The sequence below is a fragment of the Electrona antarctica genome (assembly GCF_951216825.1).
Source record: "Electrona antarctica genome assembly, chromosome: 16".
NCBI lineage: Eukaryota > Metazoa > Chordata > Actinopteri > Myctophiformes > Myctophidae > Electrona > Electrona antarctica.
Window position 1 is genome coordinate 42715732 of NC_136797.1, and position 26442 is coordinate 42742173.

General features: G+C 43.5%; 1 protein-coding gene across 3 annotated transcripts in view; it reads left to right on the forward strand.

Moving 5' to 3' along the window:
• sfswap (splicing factor SWAP) overlaps nt 1–26442 on the forward strand; it is a 130519-nt gene that overhangs the window by 30671 nt on the left and 73406 nt on the right. For all 3 annotated transcript variants that reach the window (XM_079525068.1, XM_079525069.1, XM_079525070.1), the window contains 3 exons: nt 4021–4294; nt 5511–5663; nt 6780–6873. In XM_079525068.1, coding sequence (XP_079381194.1) covers nt 4021–4294; nt 5511–5663; nt 6780–6873 — 521 coding nt within the window. The remainder of the gene's footprint in view (nt 1–4020; nt 4295–5510; nt 5664–6779; nt 6874–26442) is intronic.

Here is a 26442-nt window from a genome sequence, read left to right on the forward strand (position 1 = left end):
AAAGCAATGTGTCCATTTGTCGGATCTACCTCTGTTGCTCAATTGCTCAAATTACCCCAACGCCATTCACGCCCTGTTTGACCTGTGAGTGCTTATGTCTCCATTGCTGTGATTTATTTAAACCAGAGACATTTACAGAGGCTGACCTCTGACCTCAGCTGGGCTGTCAAAGGGAAAGTTTTTGCGCAGTTAACCATGGAATCGAGCATTTCCCGTCAGTGTGACGCGCACCTCGTGACATCATGTGACATCATCAGGAATGGAGATGTCGAGACCCTGATGTCGTAAATGCGACCTGCTGTCGCAGTTAAGCCCATATATGGAGATCCCTGACCATTCAAATTTCGAACTCTAGATGGGCCTGCCCCATCTAGCTGTGGCTCAGGAGGTAGAGCAGGTCGTCCAATGATCCATGGGTCGGCGGTTCGAATCCCGGCTCCTCCTGTCTACATGTCGAAGTGTCCTTGGGCAAGACACTGAACCCCAAATTGCTCCCGATGTGCTGGTTGGTACCTTGCATGGCTTCCGCTGCAATCGGTGTATGAATGTGTGTGTGAATGGGTGAATGTAATGCACAATCTATGTAAAGCGCCTTGGATAAAGGCGCTATATGAATGCACCATTTACCATTTACCAAAGTTATTAGTGCAGTGATAAATGTTTTACCGCATTTGTTTGTGTAGCCCTATTTACTCACAAAAACAATGAGAAAACTGTATTTGATCAATGCAGCAAATATGATGGCCACCGAGTTCCATCCACAGTACAGTACTGGGTGGCCATAGCTGAATGGGTAGAGAGCCCGGCTGGGAAACGGAGGGTCACAGGTGTCACTTCGGTCACTTGTCTTACACAATTCTCAAATGGTTCCGCCTTAACATTCTACATCGGAAGTGTTGGAAAAGAGTAGAAAATAGTGAAAAGAGAAAATGTCCTTCCCCCTACTTTGTTTTGCCCATGAGGTCACGCAAATAACTACTGCTAGAAACCAATTTAGTCACGGCCTATCTAACTAGCTGCTTAGCAGAATTGGAAATTAAAAACCTGTTTTGGAGATATTTTTAAATATATTTTTGTGAACAGACGACGACTTATTGTCACAGCTTTTGCGAGTTACAGACTCTCTGCAGATTTGCAGCACTTGAAGATTGTAGACAGGTTTGACTTGAGAGAGAAGAGTGATAACTGTTACAATATCTGTTTTTAGCTGATATGGTTCCTTTTTGCCTCTTGAGAAACACAGCTTTCTTTTGAAATACATTTATTGTTTTTGGCTGAGCCGCACAATGTGCTTTTTGATGTACGAAGGAAAAGGTTGAGGCTAAACTGGATTCAGCTTTCACTGCAACAGCTCATGCTTAATCCCTCTCCAAGAACACTCCAGTCATCTGCAACAGCACATTGAGACACAACAAGCCCCTGTGTTTACTTTTCTTCGTTTCTCTCTGCCCAGCTATTCTCATTTGATCCACTCTCTACAGTATTTTTGGGTTATCATCTGGGTTTCATCTCCACTGTGGGCACACAGTTGGGACGTTTTTTCCAAAATGCAGTCAAGTCATTGAAGGGAGCTACGGTGTATATGAACTTTGAACAGTCGATTATGTATCCCACCGCAGTTCTAGGCCAGGGGTTCTCAACCCGTGGGTCGCGACCCCTCGAGGGGTCGCCAAATTATTTTAGGGGGTCCCCAAATTATTTTCAAAAAAAAAAATAAAAATCCCACGATTTAAAAGAAATAGCAGACCTACAAGTTCATAGCGCGCCACTCGGTGGCGCGCTATGAGCTTGTAGATCTGCTATTTTTCAATAGCTAAATTATAACAATGCTTAAAACACCAAAAGGGGTTCCCGCCCAAAATGGTTTAAGGTTATTGTAGCAGTCAATTTATATTGGGGGTCGGGAGGGGGCGGGGCGGGGGTCCCGAGACATTGCCAAAGCATTTCCGGGGGTCCCCGGCCAAAAACGTTGAGAACCCCTGTTCTAGGCAAACCCTGCTGTGGTTGCCCAGTAGTTGCTGTGATTGACAGTTCTCGTTTTTGCCACTATACCTACTAGAGACCAGCGGGTGGCGGATTTAGCCGCGGTTGCCGCGGGTGAACCGCAGTTTAGGGTGGATTAGGGTCAATTCAATATATTATAAATTAATATTGGATAAACCGCGGGTGAAATAATGCGGGAAATAAATGAATGGCATCTATCTATATGCTTATTATAGCTTTTAAAACGCACACAATCTCGGTGTGCGTGCGTTAGTAGTAGCATTTTAATTTAATCATTTTCCATGATCTGGCACAAATTAGCCGCCTATGAAGTTGGGTCCTGTTGCACAACAACAACAACGCAGTGGTCTCCTACAGCCTACAGGCAGCTACGCTAAAGTTGCTAACAGGCAGCTAGTGAGTCTGAGAGAAACTTAAAACTAAGTAAAACAGAAGGGAGGAATATACGTTCGGCGTGGGACTGGGAGTGATTAAGTTCTTTACCCTGCCGCCGATGACCGCTGGATATGCTGTATGAAAATACGTCGCGAAAACGTGGACGACGTGTTACCATGGAAATGGATATATACAACCACTACGTAACATTGGTGAACTGTCGAGAGAGTGGTGAGTGACATTGTTTGTACAAGTAGTATAAATAGCCGATCTACAAGCTCACAAGTTGTCACAACGCGTCGCAGCGTCGCGTTGTGAGCTTGTAGATTGGCGGCGCTTCCCTGCGCAGCGGATTGCGGGTGGTGCGGATTAATACATTGGATTAATTAATAAATTGCGGTCGGATAACGGGCGGATTATAATTATGCACACGCGGATTCGGGTGACAAAAAAGCTCATCCGCTGTTCTCTAATACCTACACCTAACCAAACTATGCCTAAACCTCAGTAAAACTATGCCAATCTGACACATGGTAAGGCGGGTCTATCCTGGAATGTTGGTGGGATTCATAATCGCTTCACTGAACCATAATCTTTGATTTAGCGCACAGAGGAGCAGAACAGGGAACACATGAATACTCAAGTTTGGATTGGAAATACCTAAAATGTAAGAATATGGCTAGAAATCTCGTCATTGGCAGAAGATGATTTGACTTTCATGTGGCTAATAAAGCAGTAAAGTATTTGTACAGTATGTGTAGTGGCCATTTAAAACACTGCAATTGCTGTAGAATAAAGTGACACAGACTGAAGAACACTTTCCTAGGAGTATTTGATCGGTAGTGGCTCAGGAGGTAGAGCGGCTGCTCCCAGGCTACCGCAGAGTTAGTGTTGAAGTGTCCTTGAGCAAGATGCGGAACCCCTAATTGCTCCCGATGTGCAGGTTGGTGACTTGCCTGGTTTCCTCTAGCCTGGGTAAACCCCTCCCCCCTCGCCAGATTTGCAAACCCTCCTGGCAGAATGAAATGTTGTCCAGCAGGGGGAGTGGGTTTACCCAGGCTAGGTTTCCTCCGCCCTGGGTGTATGAATGGGTGTGTGAATGGGTGAATGTATAGCGCAACCAATGTAAAGTGCGTTGGATACATTTTCGATATATAAACGCTCCATTTTCCTTTTAATGAGACTCGCATTTCATTTTTCTTACTTTGCTTTGAACATGCAATTTATTTAGTGATTCACACTTGGGTCCAGAAGTGTGTTCTATTTAAACTTGAGGTAAGAAAATGCTGTTTCTATGGTTCTTTCTTCTGAGCATGTAAAAATACTTACATGCTCAGAAGAAAGAACCATAGAAACAGCATTTTCTTCCTTCCCTTCGTCCAGAATTCCAGTTGAATTCGTTAATACAAAATACTAAATAATATTATGCATGTGTTTAAAAATGGCCTACCACCCGCTGTCATTGGTGGATCGCAGGCATTTTTTTACCTTATTCCCAAATTACAATGTGGTTTAAATGTAGAATAACACACTTTCTGGAGAAAGTAAAAGAAACAATTCACATTACACACTTCATATTATACATCCTTTTTCCCCCTAGATATTTCCTCTCTAATAATGTCCTCTCTCGTCGGTCAACAGCGTTGATGTACTACGGTTACTACATGCTACCCGATGGGACGTACTGCCTGGCTCCGCCTCCCCCGGGGATCGACGCCAACTCCTACTACAACTCCATCCCCGCCGGAGTGATGCCTCCTCCTACGCCGTCTGTAGCGGCCATGCCTCCTGCCGGTACCACGCCTCCACCGCCTCATCCAGAGCCTGTTGCTATGGTGGCAGCAGCAGCCGTAGCAACATCCTCCTCCTCTCAGGTCACCGTGTCGGCCTCCACGGCCATCATACCAGAAACCAGGTACTAAATAATGGACGTCGTCGTTAATTAAAATTTGTTATATTAATTTATTTGCATGTATTTATTTGTCTGGAAAGCCCTTTGTTTCTCTGTTCAGACGGTATTTCTAGAGGGCATCATTGCTAATCATACATATGATCATTTATATACTCAAAGTCGCTTTAAAATTAAAATGTGTTATATTTATTTATTTGTCTGGAAAGCCCTTTGTTTCTCTGTTCAGACGGTATTTCTAGAGGGCATCATTGCTAATCATACATACGATAATTTATATACTCAGTCGCTTTACAGAAACAAAATAAAAACGACTTTATTAGGAAAAAAAAGCACCCGTGCGAAGTGAGCAGTGCAACTATAATGTTTATTGTTATAGTTACTGTGTGTCAAGCACAGTTGTTGACTTAAGCACAAGGGTTGAATTGACACCACCTTCCTGGCCTGTGTGTAGCTGCAGGGGTCAATAGGTCATACTCTGACATAGGGACATACATACATACACTCAAAAACTACTTAAAGGAGCATTCAGTGATTTTGGTGATTTGGAAAAAAAAACAGTCCGCCCCGGTAACACGATGTGCACATGCACACGCTCTACAGTTGGGGAAGTACAACAGACTAACAGCACGTGCACCAAGGCCCGCCCCACTCGATCATGATTGGAGGAAGGCCCCTCTCATCCTGATTGGATGAAGGCTTTGCCACCCAAAGCCCAAACCGAAACTAGGGTTTTTTGACCCCTGGGGCTCACTGGGGACAGGGAGGAACTCCTTATATGGTCAGCACACTTTATAGTAGGGAGGATTATCCAAAAAATTAGAAAAAATAAGTGATATTTGAATTTAGTGAAATCACTGAATATACCTTTAAAAAGGTTAAAAACAAAGGTGTGGTTGGGGTTGTATGTAGGTAATGCAAGTCTGTTATCTTTATTAGCAGTAGTATTTACACATACAGTATATAAAATCTATCGAGTACTCAAGTCCATTATTATGAATAATTGCAGTTTGTTTACTTGGTGCATTTGCTTTAATGTGAGTGGTTTCCCTGTGCCAGGCAAGGATAATCAACCTCCGACCTTGTGAATCCCATTTTATTTGTTATTTATTCCGTGTGGGAAGAGAGCCTGCCCTTTCCATTGGAAAGACTCTTCTCAGTATTATGCATTGATCTGTGTCCCCTGTAATCCTATCTTAACTTTCTCTCAACACGGTTCCAGGCCCCCAGGTCCCGTTGCTGTGCCAGCAGTGGCGGCGGCGGCCATCATACCCCCACCGCCAGACATTCAGCCGGTCATAGATAAGCTGGCGGAATACGTGGCCCGAAATGGTGTCAAGTTTGAAACCAGCGTCCGTGCCAAGAATGACCCACGGTGCGTACAGTAGTGTGAACGATGAACGAACAGTAGCCTGGAACTCGCCTATGCTTTTTTATGGCATAGGCAGCTCCCGGCAGGATCTATGAGAAACTATGATCCTGCCGGGGAGAAACTATGCGCAGCTGCGTGACATGAGACTAATTACTTAGAGCGACAGAGAGAGAGAGAGGAGTGTGTGTGTGTGTACATGTGTGCGTGTGTGTGTCAATTTAACAAAGGTGCAGACGATCAGAAATCAGCAGAGAGTGAGAGATGTTTGCGCTACTCTATGCCGAATTGAAGTGGACTCGGACCCAGACTTTTTTTTTTCTCCCTGGAAAAAGAAACGAGGCTAAACGAACAGCAACAAACTGAATCTGAACAAGTTGCTTCAGATTCAGATCTCCTTATTGAGGAGGAGTGGTGGGGAACAGTAACTAAGTCGCATTTACTTGAGTGCTGTACTTAAGTACATTTTTTGAGTGCTTATCTTCTCTACATTTCTAACCTCGCCTCACCAGGCTTTCCACCTCGGAGGAAAGCCTGGTCTCTTTTCCAAAAGTGCCGTGTGAACCGGTCTGGAGCGTATGATATTGTTACGTCATGTTGTAGTATTGTTTTGTAGTCATCAGGCAGGAACAATCAAACGGAACTTCCTTTTCCCTCAAACCGGAAGAATAACAATAAAAGCTCTCGTCGTCTGTAGCTTTTATTGAGAAAAATCGGTTTGAGGTAAAAGGAAGTTCCGGAAGATTGATGATTACAAAACAATACTACAACATAACGTAGCGATATCATCCGCTCCCGACCGGTTCATAAACCCGAAATGGTGCTCAGGCTACTACATTTCTAGGAAGGGACTCTTTTGAGTTTTACACTTACAAACATATATATTGTGAATGAATCAAATATAGTGAAAATAGCCGATCTACAAGCTCACAACGCTTCACAGTGCGGCAAGTTGTGATCTTAAAGTTCTGCTATTATCACTATTTTTGACTTTTTCAAAATTGTTAGCTTTTTTGTGAAATGTTCAAAATTTCAATACAGCAAATGAAAATATACGTAGGCCAGAGTTTCTTTGTCATTTTCTGGCTAAACGTTACTGTTTACCTTGGGTTTTCACTGCAGGTTTGACTTCTTGCAGTCCTGGAACCAGTACAACACCTATTATGAGTTTAAGAAGACCTACTTCATGCAGAAAGAAGGAATCAGCTTGCCAGAGGTATTGTGCGTGTGTGTGGGATGTGGAAAAGAATCGATGCGTATCGGAAAATCGTGTGTGTGTGTGTGTGTGTGTGTGTGTGTGTGTGTGTGTGCAAAATGTAAGGGTCCATTTGGTTACGTTTACTTTGTACACGCTTGAGTTAACCCATTCAGGCCTGACGTCGAAATTAAAAAAAAAAAGTTTTCTAAATCATGACAATTTTCGGAAAGATTTGAGGCACATTTTAACGATTTTTCAAAAATAGCAGACCTACAAGTTCATAGCGCGCCACTCGGTGGCGCGCTATGAGCTTGTAGATCTGCTATTTTTCAATAGCTAAATTATAACAATGTTTAAAACACAAACGGGTTCCCGCCCCAAAATGGGTTAATGGTTAATGTGGTTAAACGCTAACGTGACATGGATGCGTTCCAGGTCTCAATGGATTAAGCAAACACTATTTTACTGCGTACAGAAACCCACTCCTTCCTTATCCAAAGCCTTTTCCTGTCCATTGGGTAGTTGGATGGCTCAGGCTAAGACCTTTTTTCAGATAGGAAGAAAATACATCACAGGATTAGAGTTGACACAATGGTGGCAGTGGTGAATTCTTTACTCTGTCCGTGTGTCCAATAATCCTTCTTTTCCTCTCATCTCGTCTGTTCCTTGCAGCTGCAGTTGTTCAGATGCTATATAAAGTTGTTTTTCTCTGTGTTCTTTTGCAACGTGATCTGGTTATAAATGGAATATGGTGCATTTATGTGTCTTCATCCAAAGTGCTTTACATAGATTGTGCATTACACACACACACACACACACACACACACACACACACACACACACACACACACACACACACACACACACACACACACACGCGCGTTCAAACACTGATGGCGGTGGAAACCATGCAAGGCACTAACCCGCACATTAGGGGCAATTAGGGGTTCAGCGTCTTGCTCAAGGACACTTCGTCACAAACTCTGGGAGAGCCCGGGATCGAACCGGGAACCCCGCGGTTCCCATCCGGCCGCTCTACCGGACACTATTCTTGAGCCACTGCCGCTTTATACAAGGTTCTACCATGTTCCTGTGTTAACACATTGAGAGCCCACGCAAAACTGCCCAAAATCACTTTCACCTAGAAAATCCATTCACATTTTTATAATTCAGCTGACTGTGGAGACACATGCTGGAACTTTTTACTTTGAAATGTTTTATAGTTTCTGAGTTATTTAATTTAAACGCCAAATGCATTCTCAATGGCGAAAACACAAACTTTGGCACCACGTGTTAAAAAAAAAAGTGTTTTGATTTTTCTGATTTTTTTTAATTAAAAAGAAAAAAAAGAAGAAAAAAAAAAAATATATATATATATATATATATATATATATTTTTTTTTTCCAAAGACGTCCACAGACGTCTTGGGCTATGCACGTGCGGTAATACCCAGGACGTCCACAAACGTTTTGGGCACAAAATGTGTTAATATACTCAGGAATTGGGCCTTATATTAAAAATTGGATGTCGGAATGTCCATATGTACAAGGCAGAGATGTGCATACAGTACAGATGCATATATATACCCTTAGTTCTTTGATTCATTCAATTATTAGATTAAATATAAAGTTCATGTTGTGGCAGGCAGGAAGGGCGGTGTCTGTGTTCTCTGGTGGGCGTGCAAACATAGAATTATTCATAAGTCAATTGATTCCAATTATTCTTACTGACTGATTACTATTCATGACACTCATGACTGTAATTAGTACAAGCTGACAGCAGTGTAAAAAAATATATATATATATATATATAAAGACTGCATTTCCATAGCTGGTGCTAATGCCTCTTGAGGTTGGTTTTTTTTTAACATAATCTTTGCGTTTTCAATTATTGGTGTCTGTCACCTATTTCATTGGATTTATGTAATCAGGCAAGGTTGATATCTAAAATTGATTTAACTTGAGAAGGAACCTTTTTAAATTGGAACCTTGACCTCTATTATAGAAGTGCCAAAGCATGGAATTTGAGGACAAATGGGCACATTGATTAATTGGACATTAATAATTAGAAACTTGGCTTGAATGAAAGTTATATTTGTGTACTGTACAATATACTGTATGCCTGCACCAGTGGTGGTATCCTGTTTAGACTGAATCTGTCTTCAGAGATTAGACTGGTTGAAGTATTTGTGTGTATGTACTGTGTGTCTGTCTGCAAATGTAAACGTGCCCAAATCCTTGGACTCAGCTGGAACCTACCCTATTCTGAATTGTGAATGCAGCAGCTGACTAGTTTAGTAACGGATTACGGTAATTTGTTGATTACTACTTTGATTCAAAAACTAATTTTAGGTCATGGGTCAGACTGGGCAAAATTTAACCAATTGTGCACACACGCACGCACACTTTTCTCCCCCTACCTCCTCTCGTGTGTCTTGACAACAAATGTTCGTTTAAGAAGATCATATAGCAATATCTCTCTCCTCCTCTCGCTCTCTCTCTCTCTCGCACACACTTCCTGTAATGTTTCTCTTCGCCCTGTAATGTAAAACAACATACATCTTTTAGTTTTGTGTGTGTGTGTGTGTGTGTGTGTGTGTGTGTGTGTGTGTGTGTGTGTGTGTGTGTGTGTGTGTGTGTGTGTGTGTGTGTGTGTGTGTGTGTGTGTGTGTGTGTGTGTGTGTGTGTGTGTGTGTGTGTGTGTGTGTGTGTGTGTGTGTGTGTGTGTGTGTGTGCGCGCGCTGCAGGGAGAGAGAGGAAAAAGGTGTAGTGAACTATATATAGAAAGTGGAAATTTGTTATGAAGTGAGTTTTGCAACATTTAGAAGCTGAGTGCATTACACATCTTAACTAGAAAAAGTGCCCCTCGGGGCACAGGTCTCCACCAGGGCAGGGCAGGTTGTGGCCTCCTGGTGGCGCTATAATAGGCCAATGTGAAAAGGGTGCCATTTCTTCATACGCCTTTTATGGCAATTGGATGATTTGAGGCATTTTGTTCCAAAAATGTGTTTTGCAAAAGTTTTGTGTGTTTTGTTTTGTGTGAAAGATTTCACGTAAATTGCACGCTGCGTTCATGATTTGAGGCTTGCCCCGTTCATGAAACGGGGCAATCTTGCAAACTGAAAGCCAATTATAGCCAATTAGGATGTAATATGAAATATCGGACAGATCCGACTTGCGCACATGACCATAGAGATACCGTGTAACGAATTGTGACAGAATCTGGAGGAGTAATATAAAAAAATGTGTTTTACAAAAGTCGGCCTCCTGGTGGCGCTATAAAAGGCAGATGCCGAAAATGCAGGTCAAAGGTTTGTCCTTGGCCTCTAGGGAGAGTGCATGCAACGTTTCACGCAGATCGGTGCAGTTTTAGGTAAAACATGTGAAAAGCTGCCTCATGGTGGCGCTATATAACAGGCCGTTCTGGAAAATGTGGGGCAGAGGTTCATCGTTGGCATCCAGGGAGTGTGTGTGCAAAGTTTGGCATCGACCGGGTTAACGGTGCCGGAGATTAGCTGGTAACAGACGGACGGAAGGACGGACACACACACACACACACGGACACACACACGGACGGAGTGCAAAACATACTCTCTCCCCATGCCTTCGGCCTGGTGGAGACAATTAGCATGCTCTTATTTGGACAACAACCTATGTTGCTCGCTCTGAAATGGAAATGACACGATTCAGAAACTCACTTTTCAGCCGTGGCCCGTGTGTGATACTGTAGTTTGTACTTTGTCCTGTAGCCTACTGTGCCTGTCCATGTTGTAACTATTCCTTTTGAATGAAATGATGTGTCTGTAATGAGTGAAGAGGGGAAATGAAGTGGGTCGCTGTGGGATAGTTGGACAGGAGTTGTGTGGAGTCATGAACAGCCGAGTAGTTAATTAGCATCAATCACCCTCTACCGTTTTCATAAGTAGCCTACACAACAAGCTGCTGGTGCAAAGAGAGAGACTCATCGCCCGTCGACGTAGATCCACAGAGGATGCCGTAGCCACAGCCATACAACACCTGCATGTGGATTAAGAGCTTTTTGTCTGGTCGCAGCCAGAGGGTGAGAGTGGGCCATCACACATCCATGTCCCTCAGCCTCAGTACCGGCTCCCCACAGGGCTGTGTACTGACTGAGCCCGCTGCTCTACACCCGCTACACACACAAATGCCCACCGCAGCAACACCATGGTAAGGTTTGAGGATGACACCACAATAGTAGGGCTCATCTCCAAGGGGGACGAGTCTGCCTACAGGGATGAGGTGGTGCAGTTGACACAGTGGTGCAGAGAGAACAACCTGCTCTTGAACACATCTAAGAACCAGGAGGTGGTCATAGACCAGGGGTTCTCAACGTTTTTGGCCGGGGACCCCCGGAAATGCTTTGGCAACGTCTCGGGACCCCCGCCTCGCCCCCTCCCGACCCCCAATATAAATTGACTGCTACAATAACCTTAACCCATTTTGGGCGGGAACCCCTTTTGGTGTTTTAAGCATTGTTATAATTTAGCTATTTAAAAATAGCAGATCTACAAGCTCATAGCGCGCCACTCGGTGGCGCGCTATGAGCTTGTAGGTCTGCTATTTTTGAAACATCGTTTTTTTAATAATTTGGGGACCCCCTAAAATAATTTGGCGACCCCCCGAGGGGTCGCGACCCACGGGTTGAGAACCCCTGTCATAGACTACAGGAGGAAGAAAACAGACATTCCACCACTGATCATCAATGGGGACTGTGTGGAGACGGTGTCCTCCTTCCGCTTTCTGGGAGTCCACATTGAGGAGGGCTTGACCTGGAGGCGTGAACACATCTTAGCTGCTGGAAAAAGGCCCAGCAGAGACTATACTTCCTGAGGGTGCTCAGGGGGAATAACATCACACAGGGACTGCTGGTGTCCTTTTACCAGTGCTCCAATAGAGAGCATACTAACATACTGCATATGTGTGTGGTACACCAGCTGCACAGCGGCTCAGAGGAAAAAGCTCCAGAGGGTCATTAACACGGCACAGAAGATCATTGGCTGCCCTCTCCCCACACTGGAAGACCTACAGTCCTACACGGATCCCGCTGTCTAAAGAAAACACAGAAGATTATAAAGAGACACACACACACACACACACACACACACTAGGCATGCCACGGTATGAGATTTTACAGTACGGTACGGTGCCGGTATTGAAAACCTATACCTCGGTATTCCACGGTATGCATGCGCGCAGCATGCGCCGCCCACCAACGCTGTATTAAAATACCGTAAACTCGGAAATCTCACGGTATCAACACCGTGGCTGTTCCTGTCGCGGTATTACCGAAATTCGGTAAACCGCGGCATGCCTAACACACACACACACACACACACACACACACACACACACACACACACAGTAACTTCACCAATAAAAGTATAGTTGTACCGCTCAGTTCGCACAGGTGTGATTTTGTTTTACTCAACAATTTACACAAGATCCCAAAGGCTGATATGTAGAACTGCGAGTGAGAGAGAGAATGAGGGATAATAAAGCACTACAGTTGGTGAGAGTAAATGAGGTTAAATGCACCTTTCTAAGCATGTATAACTGGCCTAATAGCCATGTCTGTCTGTATTCTGTCCCAGGGGGGTGATTTCTCTGCCAGGGGAGTGTGTTGCCCTCCAGTTCCCCTTGGTTAAAATCAGTGTAATCTGGTTGCTGGTGTTTCACAGCGTCACATTGCCGGTGAATAGTGAATTGTCCAGTATTTTTGAAATATTATAATGAACTATTACTATGCTAGTCTGAACCACGCGGCAGCTAATCTTTCAGGTCATTAACGTAAAGCTGAAACTGCGGTTATAGAGACCTTTCCCAAAACGGAAGTATAATGTTCATTGGTGTGAATTTCCAACACAACAGCCTGTGGATCCATCATGCAAAGGCTTTGTTTCAGACCACTGGCAAATTATTCTCAAACAGTGCAGTCAGAAGTGGACTTGAGCCCTAGGAAGAACCCCCAAGCAAGACACTGAGACCCTGAGCAAGAATTGTTTTATTAGACAGAAATGTAAAACGGAATCCGAGTACAATTACAATTACAATTTACAATTTAGGCATTTAGCAGACGCTCTTAATCCAGAGCGACTTACATTAAGCAATAACAAAAGCATGGCATACATCACATATATAAAAAGTAGTTTTCATGAATCATGCGTAAACTAAGAACGTAACAGTGGAGTATCTATGTTAACTATACATACTATACTATATAATATATTATACATGTGTACTATAAAGTGCTATGACTACATAAAGTGCAATTCTAGAGCTGTCTACGTAACAAGCTATAAGTCTGTTTAAAATACTATCTAATGCCGCGTTCACACCAAGGAAGCTAGAAGCAGCTTCTCGCTTCGTGGTCCCATGTTATCTCTATGCAGACCAGCTTTTTCGTTTTGAAGCTTAGGGTGAACAGCTTTTTTTTTTTTAGCGTGCTTTATTTCTCGTGAAAGCTCATCTTTGACGCAGCTTTTCAAAGCTAGATTCTGGCTTTAGCTTCAAGAAGCTGCTTCCAGCCAATCAGAGCACAGCGTGGTTTGAGGAGGCGGAGTTTAGCTCATTTGACAAGGGCAGAAAAACCTCCGAGCGAGCTGACCGCACAGAGATCGAATTAAAATATTTACTTTTTAAATAAGGGCTGTATATGTAATATGAATGAATATTTGGCAAGACCATAGCATATTTATGGAAAGAAATAAAAGTTTATATGAGCAACAAGTTGTCGAAGCGGTGAAAACAGGTTGTGTTCCGTCACTTGCGAGCCAGTTCTCTCCCAGTGGACTGGCACGGTGGCTGGGGAGAAGTGCCCCTGCAGTCACCCCCCCCCCCGGTTCCCACCGACCTTTCCTTCTCGTCTCAGGGCCAGTCCAGGCCGCTTGATTGACAGGTACCTTGTTCACGCCCACTTTCTAAAAATAAAGCTGCTTCAAAATGATTTTAGCTTTGCTTTATTTTTCTAGCTTCGTAGGTGTGAACAACCTGCTTCGTAGGTGCCCCATCAGTGTTTTTTTCTTTGTCCTTTGTGTTCTCTGTTGATACTGTTATATGTTGTGGTTGCACTAAACGGAATTCCGTTGTATGCCTCATACAGTGACAACAAAGATCTTATCTTATCAATGTGTCGATGTAGATCGACTATTTTTAAAACGTTTTTCAAGATTGCAAATAAGTTTAGGGGTAAAGGGTAAGGCGTGCCCATGATGGGGCCATTGGTCCAAAAGAGATAAAATAGTCATAGTTTCATTTTGGCCCTGTGCGATCAATTAATAGACAGACATGACATGAAAAATAACAAAATTCAATATCATCACAGAAAAGATAATAAAACACTATGTACAAGGAAAAAGGAAGGGGGGGCGGTGATCACCTGCTTGTGACAGCCGATTCGACCGAAAATCAACCGATAATTCCCAGTAGGTTACTTATTACGCCGATCTTATCTAGCCGATCGGCTCGTCTGGAGCCGACTGGCTGCGATTGGCGTTGATGACACGTTAACCGATCTTATCGGTCTATTCAGGTCTACTGGACATGCTGGGAGCCTACTGAAAATGACAAGCCTCCTCATACCCTCCCCTAAACTTAACCGCAAGCATGTCGCAGCGCGGTCCTAATATTAACGCATGTTCGCCAACCTTAATCCTGTCGTTTTGGTCTACTGCCTACTAAAAACGACAAGCCTCCTCATACCCTCCCCTAAACTTAACCGCAAGCATGTCGCAGCGCGGTCCTAATATTAACGCATGTTCGCCAACCTTAATCCTGTCGTTTATTTTTTTATCAGTCGGCAGAGCATGCCCATACTCGTCGAAAACAATCGTACTGATCCGAACTGATAACTGCGGTCTTGTCTATTGATAACAGTCGAAGCGGGTGCTTGTGATGCCCGGTCAGATTTGGGCTCGACTCGTCGCCTGTTTGACACAACGGGTGTGATGATACCTTAGAAAATCTGATTTGATTCGCCAGTTGGAACATAGCGAAAGTTTCCTTGAATCTGTACCTGGTCTCAACTCTGTTTGCTGTATAATATCGTGGCTGTCGGGCAGAAACCTTGCTTTTTTTGTAAATCAATGTAAATGCCCCACTTTGTCATACAAAATGTCACGTAAAAGTTTGGAAAAGTTGTGAGCTTAGAGATTGCCTAGTTTCACCATTTGCATTTAAAAGAAATGGCAATAAAAGAGGAATGGTTTCAACCCAACACCGACTGTAAAATAGCTCGAACGAGTGCTGATTATTTCGTTAGGACCCGCTACAGTGGTGTTCGATATAGAGACTGACACGGGAGTGGATTTTCACTCCTGTCCCATCCCACTCCTGCAGAAAAAATCCTGTCCTGTCCCAATCCTGGGCCAGAGTAAAAAACAAAATCCCATCCTGTCCCACTCCTGTAGAATGACTCCTGATCCCATCCCGCTCCCACTCGAAATTACTCCCGCTCCCATCCCGCTCCTGTTTTTTTTTTTTCTAGGAAAAGTTATTCTATATCTATCCATCTATCTATCTACCGGTATCTATCTATCGCTTCCTACTTCTCAAGACAGATAGCCTACCAATACAAAAAAATAAAATAAAGTGGGCAATGGTGGATTTAACTTTGACTACCAAATACAGTATATCCTATTCATATCAATATTAAAACAAAACCAAGAACAGTTCTGACTGTTGACAAGTGCTTTGTCAATTTTTGAGATATATAATAGCCAATAAAAACATATATAAATATTTTTTACACACAGTAATAAACGTAATACAGATCTTCTCTTATGGGGGTCCCTGGCATATTTTCAAATGGGGGTCCGCGGGCTAATAAATGTTGATTTAGGGGTCCTTGACATGAAAATGTTTGGGAACCACTGGTGTATGGGACTCGTTTGTGAGAAAGAAGGGAGACGATGTATTGAACATTCGCTCAGCCTAAGACAGCTGTTCAGGGAGCCAAGCAAGTGCCAACAGTAACAGCGTTAGCATGTAGCTAACGTAGCATCACAATTGCAAGTTGCCACTGCCAGGGGAAACAAATGCATCAGGATGATCTGGCTATAAATAATCGATTATATCACATCACCGGCGCGATGCAGAATCATGCAAGGCCGCACTGCGATGTGGCAGCGGTGGCCGAACGGATAGCGGCGCGGTCTAGATAGGAAGGTTCCCAGTTCGAATCAGCCGTCCGACACGTTAAAATTACCACCGCTGAAATGCCCTTGAACAAGGCATCAACCACTACGATGAAATGTGTTCTATGAGCAGGGCCTGGCTGGAAACAAGTTCTTGAGCTTAGCCCAGATACCCTGGGTAAATATAGATTTCATTTCATTTCATGTCTTCATATTAAACTTAATGAAACGTCCACTGGATTGCATGAAGGAAGTTTTCATCCTCTCCCGGTTGGAGCGGACTCAGCGGAGCCTGGAAGCATTAGCACTGCTGGGGTATGTAGTTCTTTTGACTTGCGTCAGCAAGTCAAAAGAGTGTTGGCTCACTGAAAGATGACTACAACAAAGATGGGCGCTTCTGTTCTTTTGGTTGGCAGCGCGACCAGTTGAAAATGTCATTCACGATCCTGCACGCTCCTGTTGATTTACATTCCCGTCCCGTCCCGATCACGGGATTAATACAAATATTAATCCCATCCCGCGTGAATCCTGCGGGAATCCCGTGACCCGCGGGAGTCCCGACAAAATGTCAGTCAACTTCGATACGAACTTAACCGGGATGTGGAAACCTCTACTTCAATGCTCTACGAGTTGCTTAGCCATTAGCCAGTTATTCTGTCTCATCTAGAAGACTCGTGCCCAAGGTAATACAAGCTATTCAAGGTATATGGGTTGTAAAGCCAGATACCTTGATTCGTATATGTTGACCTGTTGGAGATACCGCGTGCGTTGCCTGGAATCAGGTTTAGAAGCCATGGGAGCCGCCTTTTATGCTGTGCAAGTCTAGTGTTACGATGATGTCACCACAGTGTATATCCATCTTTGGAGTTTCTACATTAATCTGATGTCAGCGCTGGATATCGCTGTTGTCTCCATATATGGGTCTATGGGTTATCCCATATATGGAACTCTAAGTGAAAGCCTTCGCAACACCGACGATATGTAAGAATGAAATTCCTACTGTAGTTACAGATGGTGTGAAACAGCAACTTAATTCTACCAACAAGGGCAAAGCAAGGTCCCAGCAGCAGTCATATATGTCGTGAAATCGTAGTGATCCCTGCTTCAGAGACCCATTCAATTCCACCACAGATATTTCATTTGCAAATACATGGTGATGCACCTCATATGGCACACAAATTTGCATGCTTATGCGCTTATCCTCTTTGAAGCACAGTGTGTTTTCTTACCAAGGCGGTGAAGGCGCTTTCCGAATATGATCTGATCATAACCATTTAACGCAAATTGACCGGGGTTATTATAGGCAATTCACCTCGGGTACAGTGCTCTTTGAATAGGCATTTTGACATGCAGTGCGAGTTCAGGGAGAGGACAGAGAACATTGTGGGATTGACTGTTGTTCTGGGGTAATAACCCAAATCCACCTCAGTGTGAGCATCATGAACATTATAGCTAATGTCCTGTAACATCCTGAGAACATGGTTAAGAAATGTAATACTGGTACTGAAACAAAAGGCGCCGCCTCAACTGCTGCACTTTAGAATTCCACTGTCATTTCTCCTAACTGGTATATTTATATAGTGTTCTTATCTCAGTCTGGGGATGTGAGTAAGACTCAATTCACCTTTAGCCAAGCTCTGCCCTCTACCACTTAGACACACTTGGACACTTCCCAGCAGTGGCGTGCACAGACATTTAGAGGGGCAGGTGCTCAAGTTAAAAAAGGGCACCTTGTGCAGCGCGTGGAACCGGCCGGTTGCCTTAATCTATTTTGGGCGGGAACCCCTTTTGGTGTTAGCATTATGTTATGCTTTAGCTATTGAAAAATAGCAGATCTACAAGCTCATAGCGCGCCACCGAGTGGCGCGCTATGAACTTGTAGGTCTGCTATTTTTGAAAAATCAAAAAAAAAAAAGAAAAAAAAAAGTTTCTTTTTTTTTTTTTTTTTTTTCAAAAGGGCACATTGCCAAAAGGGCAGGGGGTGCTCTAGCACCCCCTAGTGTCTATCTGTGCACGCCACTGCTTCCCAGCCGGGCTCATTCATTCCAATGTAAATATCATGATTTTACACGTTAAATGCTGGTTCATTTTTGGAACCAGACCTTCAAAATCTCTTCCAAATCTGTCAACAAGGCCTGCCATATGCACTGGAAAAATATGTGTGACATTTCTTTTTTTTAAAACAATCTTTTATCATATGTAGGAAAACTTGGTGGAGAGGTTTGTCTAACCCATGTTATCCTTAGCTGTTATTGGACCATAGCAGTTTGGGGAGGGGCTTAGCTATAGATTGGGACACATGTCAAAAACTATTTTTATACAAGTGCTGCTAGTGTCCATGCACAATACTAGTTTGAGTATTGTTAAACTGCTGCTGAATTTAGTTGTTTTGTGTTAGAAACATGGCGCCTCCTATTTCAGGCAAATTGTTTGCCCCATTCATAGCACTCAAACAAGGGGGCAGTGAGGCTATTCAACGTTGAAGCTCTGGGTCCTAGTGGTAGGAGGAGGGACTACAGGCGGACCCGTGGATTCATGACCGGGAAACCCCGTGCAGCTGGGCTTTAACGTTGAGCGCTCGGTTGCCCTACGTCACCCAGGACCTCAAAGTTGAGGTCCGGGGAGGGACTTCCGGCAGTCTTCCGGGTGCTTCAAAACGCCACTGAGCAACTTCCACTGACATGAATAGCTGGGGGGGCGGAGCTTCGCGCCAGTTCAGTCTCTATTATATATATACTCTATGCACTCAAACCACTTCAATATTTACAGCTGGTTCGTTGTACTTTGTGTAAAAAAGGCTTCATGTGGCTCAGTAGCTGCCAGCAAAAGAGAGAGAGAGACAGAATGTACCACTGTTAGGCCACGTGTCCAATGGAGGTCTGTTGACAAAGTGCCAACTCCTTTTTAGCGCCAGTTGTGGTCTTAACGTCAAGTTGAGACATTAGCTTTAGAATCAGGCACCAAGTTGCTCCATAATGTTGAATTTGAAAGCATTTCAACTTCAGAGTAGGTCTGTGCTAACCTGACTCCGCCAGATGGGGCAGCAGAGAGTACACTGGGTTCCCCCCTCCTGCTCCCATCTGGGAACTCTCAGGCAGACTTGATGCCCGGGCACAAAACGACCTGGCCAATCAGCAGCAGCTAGAGGCGGGGTCAAGGCAGCACTGTGTATGGCTTGATCCCGCCTCTAGCTGCTGCTGATTGGGCAGGAGGGGGAACCCAGTGTACTCTCTGCTGCCCCATCTGGCGGAGTCAGGTTAGGTCTGTGCTAGCTAGGTGCTAAAAAGAGGCCAAGTCCCTTTTTGGGGGGTTCTATGCTACCTCATAGGAAATGAAGGTCAAAACGGTACCTGTGCTGTTTTTACAGGTCTCATGTGGACACAGCCCTATCTGATTAGTCAAATACATTAGCTTCTGCTTGTCAGTGTGCAGTGGTGTGTGGCCCATTACAATACAGCCCTTGCTAAACCAACAGGGCGCTTAGCTTTTCCATCAAGAAGACCGCCCGTCTGTTAGTGATTTGTGTTACTCATAATAGGATGCAGATAATTCAGCTCTGCAGTCCGTACTATTATTTAGACGTTTATAGTTAATGAAGAAAGCCAGATGAGGGGCTTTAAAAATCAGTCAAAGAAGACTGCAGCAGGCAGGGTTTGGGCTGGCTGTGGTCCAGTGTGTGTGGGCCAAGAAAATACTAGTTTTACCACTGTAAGAAAAAGCCACCAGGGAAAGGATTATCTGCATTATGATGCGAATGCTGATGATTGAAGTCAAAATCGGTCCAGAAACAAATTTCACTTAACTTACATTGTTCAGCTCGATCAATGTTCATGAGCATTAACAACTCTCTGGAATTGGAAACTAAAGGAGCCAAGATTCCAATCTCACATAAAGAAACATGAACCTAAATATGATAATTTCTTTTGGACTTGGTTGGAAGCAGACGGTACATTCAGTTTTATTTTTAAAGTTTCGCATTCAACGTTGCAGTGTTCATGAATACTATATAAATCTATATAAAATCCTGTGGTGGAAAAAAGTACTCTCATTTGTTAAGTAAAAGTATCAATACTGCAATGTAGAACTACTCCATTACAAGTAAAAGTCCTCTACTCAAAATGTACTTGAATAAAAGTACTAAAGTATTTGCGAACGAAGTGATTGCGAACGAACTGATTGCGAACGAAGTGAGCAATTACTATAGAAGCCGGCCTAGCTTGTCTGTCTGTGTGTGTGTGTCACGCTGTAACACCACCCGCCCGCCACCAGAGGGCTTGAAATTGGAACGATACAGAGGTCTCTCTGTGTGTGTGTGTGTGTGTGTGTCAGACTGCCACAACAGCTTTGTTCGCTTCCCGCGTTCACGCGTCTTACTTGTGGTATGAAAATGTTCTTAAAGTACCAAAAGTAGAAAGTACTCATTATGCAGAATGTCTGATTTCCTAAGTTCAAAACGTATACAAATCATTTGAAAATGGCAGTACACACTGGGGGCACTCATATTTTCCGCACAGAACGTGAACATACGCAAAAATAACAAAGCGGCACAGGTTTTTATGCAGATTGAGGTCAATTTTTCACCATGTATAAAGGCATCAACCTGTATGAGTCAACTATAATGTGAATTTAATTTAACGCAGAATATTTGCCAGTATATTTTCATATGGTTTATTCGTCGTCACAGTCCTGGTGTGTAAAGATAGACCTTTAAGGTCCCCACACACCGAGCGCGTTTTTCGGATTTTTTGCTGAGTTTCTCCATCGGTTTTCCTAAAACCGCGTCCAGTGTGCAACCACCTTTACTCTGGATCCTCAGTGTTGTGTGGCTACCCCTCTCCCTCTGCATTCTCTTTCTTGTCTCGCTCCTTTGCATCTAGCGAAGCAGAAAAGGCCTTCAAATAATCTTGAAAAAGGAAAATCTTTCGTTTGGTTTGGTACAGATACAGTACATCAATGGTATGATAATTCTGAGTGCCATACAAGTTGTTTACATTGAGGTGATGCAATTTGTGTAAAAATAGTGTAATTATGTCTTGTTGCTGTGTGTGTGTGTAATAGTGTATTGATGTACAGTACATGTTTTCATCTGGTTTTCAAATGGTGTCTTTACTCACAGCTGCATCACTGGACGTTTGTCAGTTGATGTTGATTCTCTGCAGTGTAATTATCACTGGCACTGTCTTCTGCCATAAATCACTGTGTGTGCGTGTGTGTGTGTGTGTGTGTGTGTGACTATGTGCGTGCACGCGTGTTCTCTCGGTGGTATGAATTTCCTCTGGAAAAAAACAAAGGTATTTGTATTAAAACAAATGACCCATTACATTACTTTTTGGATGTTAGGGTGTCAGTCCCGTTAATGTGTTCAGTGAGAAATAAATAGCTTTGTGTTGGTTTTCAAATGGTGTCTTTACTCACAGCTGCATCACTGGACGTTTGTCAGTTGATGTTGATTCTCTGCAGTGTAATTATCACTGGCACTGTCTTCTGCCATAAATCACTGTGTGTGTGTGTGTGTGTGTGTGTGTGTGTGTGTGTGTGTGTGTGTGTGTGTGTGTGTGACTATGTGCGTGCACGCGTGTTCTCTCGGTGGTATGAATTTCCTCTGGAAAAAAACAAAGGTATTTGTATTAAAACAAATGACCCATTACATTACTTTTTGGATGTTAGGGTGTCAGTCCCGTTAATGTGTTCAGTGAGAAATAAATAGCTTTGTGTTGTCTTGTTAATGTAAACTAAAATAGACTGTGAATAAATTATGATTCTCTCCTGCCGTGACTTCCGAAAGTGCCTAGAATAGAATGCTGTTCTTATCCCGTTCTGTCTGAAACCAACATTTGGTTTGCAACGGCAAATCTGTAATGTCTTCTTGTAACTTTGAAAATTAAACCTCCAATTTGAGAGCTGTTATTTATTTGTTTGTTTTTTAATCCTTTGCCAGACGGCATGGTAGCCAGATTCGTCTCAGAGTCCAAATTACATTCAGTGCAGCTTACTGAAGACTGGGTCTTCAGTTATTCTTTGTTTCTTTTGCACAGTCTCAGAATGAGGCTGAGCACATCGCATGACTTTGGTTGCATATTCCTTTATACATGAACACAAAGTTCCAATGCCAGCCCCAAACATAGCTTCTAAATACCTCATCCTACAGTAACCCCAACCATAATCTTTTCCTAATTTTAAAACTTTCTCTAAAAACACCCATTTCGGACCAGGAAAATTGTCCTGTTTCTCAAAGTCCTATATACTTGTGGAGAGGCAGGCGCGCGCGCACACACTCACTCACTCACACACAGCTTTGTGGATAATTGAGTTCAGAGTTTATTCATTATTAGTGGAATGTTACTGTTTTTATGCTACAGTTAGGTGATCAAGGGCAGACAATGTAGCAACCAGAATACACCAGTTGGGACCGAGGCAGTAGGCACACTATAGCCAGAATGGTCATTGCAGCGAGAGGCAAGCATGCATCGGGAATCGGGAATCTTAAAACAAATAAATTGACCAGTCATTCCCCAATAGTGCGCGCGCACACACACACACACACACACACACACTCTCTCTCTCTCTCTCTCTCTCTCTCTCTCTCTCTCTCTCTCTCTCTCTCTCTCTCTCTCTCTCTCTCTCTCTCTCTCTCTCTCTCTCTCTCTCTCTCTCTACAGTCTACATTCTCTCTTTTTCTTTCTGTCTCTCTTAGCACAATCACTATTTTTATATAAACACACACAGCAGTATGTTTAGCATATATTTCACCGTTCAGCCTGCGGGTGTCATCCCAGGGAGGCTACACTGTAAATTCATGAGACTTAATTGAACTCAAGAGTTCAACCCTTGGCTCTTACGGGTCCATTTGGCTCCTATTCGTCTACTCTCTCAGAGGAAGAGTTAAAGATTCTGAGGACCTCACTGTGTATTTGACTATGCAGAGACTGTACCATGGCTGTGTTTCAAGCTTTTACATAAAAGCCTTCCCTCTAGTGCAGGGGTTCTCAACGTTTTTGGCCGGGGACCCCCGGAAATGCTTTGGCAATGTCTCGGGACCCCCGCCCCGCCCCCTCCCGACCCCCAATATAAATTGACTGCTACAATAACCTTAAACCATTTTGGGCGGGAACCCCTTTTGATGTTTTAAGCATTGTTATAATTTAGCTATTGAAAAATAGCAGATCTACAAGCTCATAGCGCGCCACCGAGTGGCGCGCTATTTTGAAAATATTTTGGGGACCCCCCAAAATAATTTGGCGACCCCCCGAGGGGTCGCGACCCACGGGTTGAGAACCCCTGCTCTAGTGTCTACTTTCCTCCTCCCTCTATACATACACACACACACACACACACAGCAGGTGGTATTTACCTATTAACAGAGAGGCTGATTTACCCACAATTAGCCCCATTGCGATGTTTGGGCTGGATTTCATGCAGTTGAGGCTGAAGGTTGGCTCTAATTATCCTGTGATGTAAATGGGTGCCAAAAGCTTTTAAATGTTTTTATTTTTGAACAATCTGGTTTAGGGCAGGTAGTTTTATAAAATATAACCAGTTGGTCCACTGCTTTTCTTTGTCAATTAAATTCAATTCAAAGGAGCTTTATTGGCATGAGAAAACAAATGTTTACATTGCCAAAGCAAGTACAATAGAATAAAAAAACAGCTATGTCACATTGCATCGTTATATACATAACGGCGTATAAATGCTTTTTTTTAAACAAATAGCAGCAATTATTTGCAGTCACTTTGGGACAAATGGCAGCATTTTTTTCTCATGACTATTTAAATACAGTAGTATACAGGAAAAACTCAGATTTAAGATCTGTTTACATGTGCAAGGTCCAGCGGTCTACTTGGTACAAATAGTAGTCCTTAGGGTGGTTGTATTCCATTGGCTATCCTTCTTTCGTCACAACAGTTCACAGATCTTGCTGCCGTGTTTGCACATTGTTGTATTTCTCCCAATAGGTATGGGAGGTTTTTGTCATTGGTCATAGTTTCAAACTCACGGTGTGTGTGTGTGTGTGTGTGTGTGTGTGTGTTAAGGCTGTACCCAAGCCCTGTTTTTAGGACTCGAACTTCGGCAGGAATTTTCGAGCGAACATCCGAACCATTTGTTTCCAATTAATTAATTTCTCCGAGTGCTTTTAACCAGGCTGCAATTCAATACGTTATATCCGACTTGAACATGATTAGCGCAGCGCTGAAGAGAGCGCAGCGCCCTCTCTTTATGAATCTCTCTCGTCTCTCCCAACACACACACATGCTGCACACATGCACGCACACACACACACACACACACACACACACACACACACAGAGAGAGAGCGTCAAGTGGCTCTGACATGTGCTCCGCGAAAACAGCTGATCTCCGAGCTCATCATTCCATAAAAAATGAGCCATGATTTCTCAAGCAGCCCCCAAAACATGGTAATTGTGAGTACCTGTACGACTGTCCATATTTTTTGTCAGACCAAAAATCCTTTCCAATGTCTCTGTTAAGCTTGCTGGCAGGCAGCTAAAACGAGAGCTTGCTCGGTAGCTACTCAGAAGCGCATTGTGTGTGTGTGTGAGACACGACACGTCAGACATTCCATTCAATGGAACTCTTTTGTTCTCACAGAACAAGGTGAAAAAGGTCAATCACCTCAGCTGCAGGCCAATCACCAAATTGGGGGACAGCAGAACAAGGAGATATTTCTTTAAAATATCATAACTTCTGACAGGAATGCACTAGAAACTTACTTTTTTTACATGCTCATATCGCATTCTCGCCGAGATATATTTTCGAGTTAATAAAAAAGGAAAAAAAATAATATTTTTTTTAATAATATATAAAAAAAAAAAAAAACGAATGGTTCAAGCCCATTAATTAAGATTCGAGTGCCAACCCTAACGAGCGAACATTCGAACCTTGAATGTTTGGGGACAGCCTTGTGTGTGTGTGTGTGTGTGTGTGTGTGTGTGTGTGTGTGTGTGTGTGTGTGTGTGTGTGTGTGTGTGTGTGTGTGTGTGTGTGTGTGTGTGTGTGTGTGTGTGTGTGTGTGTGTGTGTGTGTGTGTGTGTGTGTGTGTGTGTGAGATATCTGTGGGAAGTATGTGTCTCTGATGTCTTGGTATAGTGGGCACTTTGTCATGCGTTGTCCGTTGTGAGCTTGTAGATCGGCTATTTTCGACGAAGAGATTTGGTGTAGAGGGAAAAATCACACCCGTGTGAACTGAGTGGTGTAATATAGCCTGTCTGACGTAATGAAATCATGTCTGACGTAATGAAATCACACCCGGGTGAACAGGGTGAACATAGCAACCATGCTCATTTTTTCTGCACAAACAAAGCCAGTTGTAGGAGTGGTTTGAAATCACACCCGGGTGAACAGGGTGAACATAGCAACCATGCTCATTTTTTCTGCACAAACAAAGCCAGTTGTAGGAGTGGTTTACACCACTCAAAAACAGGAGGGGGCCACCTAGTATAGAAACATGTGGCACCCTTTTCAACAACGAATATGGGGTCTGATTAACCCATTTAGACCATTCATGCCGGGTGTAGCCTGGGAAGCATTCCTTTTCGGGTTTATGGTCCGGTCGGGAGCGGATGGTAACTTAACGTCATCTTGTAGTCACTGATTTGTAGTCATCAGGCAGGAAACCACAGACCGGAATCGGAAGTACCCACAATTCCCCGTGATCAAGGACACCATCATTTTAGGAGGAAATAATAGAGTACGCCACACTGGTGTTGCGGACTCTATTCTTTCCTCCTATATTGCCGTTTGTCCAGCACCTGGGCTAGAGTGGATATGTACTGTATGTACTATCACCTTTGCCATAATATTAGGGCCTCCAATAAAAGCCTTGATGCGGCGTATGAATCCGACAAGTTTCTTCAAGTACGTCTTGGAATAGTTTGTTTGGTTCAAGGTGGAAGGTCTGGTGACCCGAGGTTATGCCGGGAGCTACCTCTGTGTCTCATACACCTCTGTCTCTCATAGAGCAACATAATTTTTTTTTTTTAAATAAGAATTAATTATACAAACAATTTAAATGGGTCAGTAGCCAATAGTCTCTTACGTTTTCCAATGTTGTATTAGTTCTTAGTTTTACTACTTTGTACTTTTATTATAACTTCTATTAGCTTACTTACAGTATGTTTGACAGGCGTTGACGGTCTGGTTAAGTCTCTCACACCAACATTTCACTGCGCATACTGTACGCGTCATGCTCAATTCATCATTGTATCTGTAAACCATATATCCAGCTGCATGCCAGCCTCACTGTGTGAAGTGTGAAGCCCCATTGTCTGCAAGGCAAACATCGCTGTTCTTGATTTGTGTTACTTGGCAGCTTGGTGCTACTGTTACCTGCCTGTATCCTTCATGTGCACGCGTGTATGCGTGCATGTCTCCTTTTGGAAGGGGGGGAATACCCCCGACAGTCAAATGAACAATGAGAC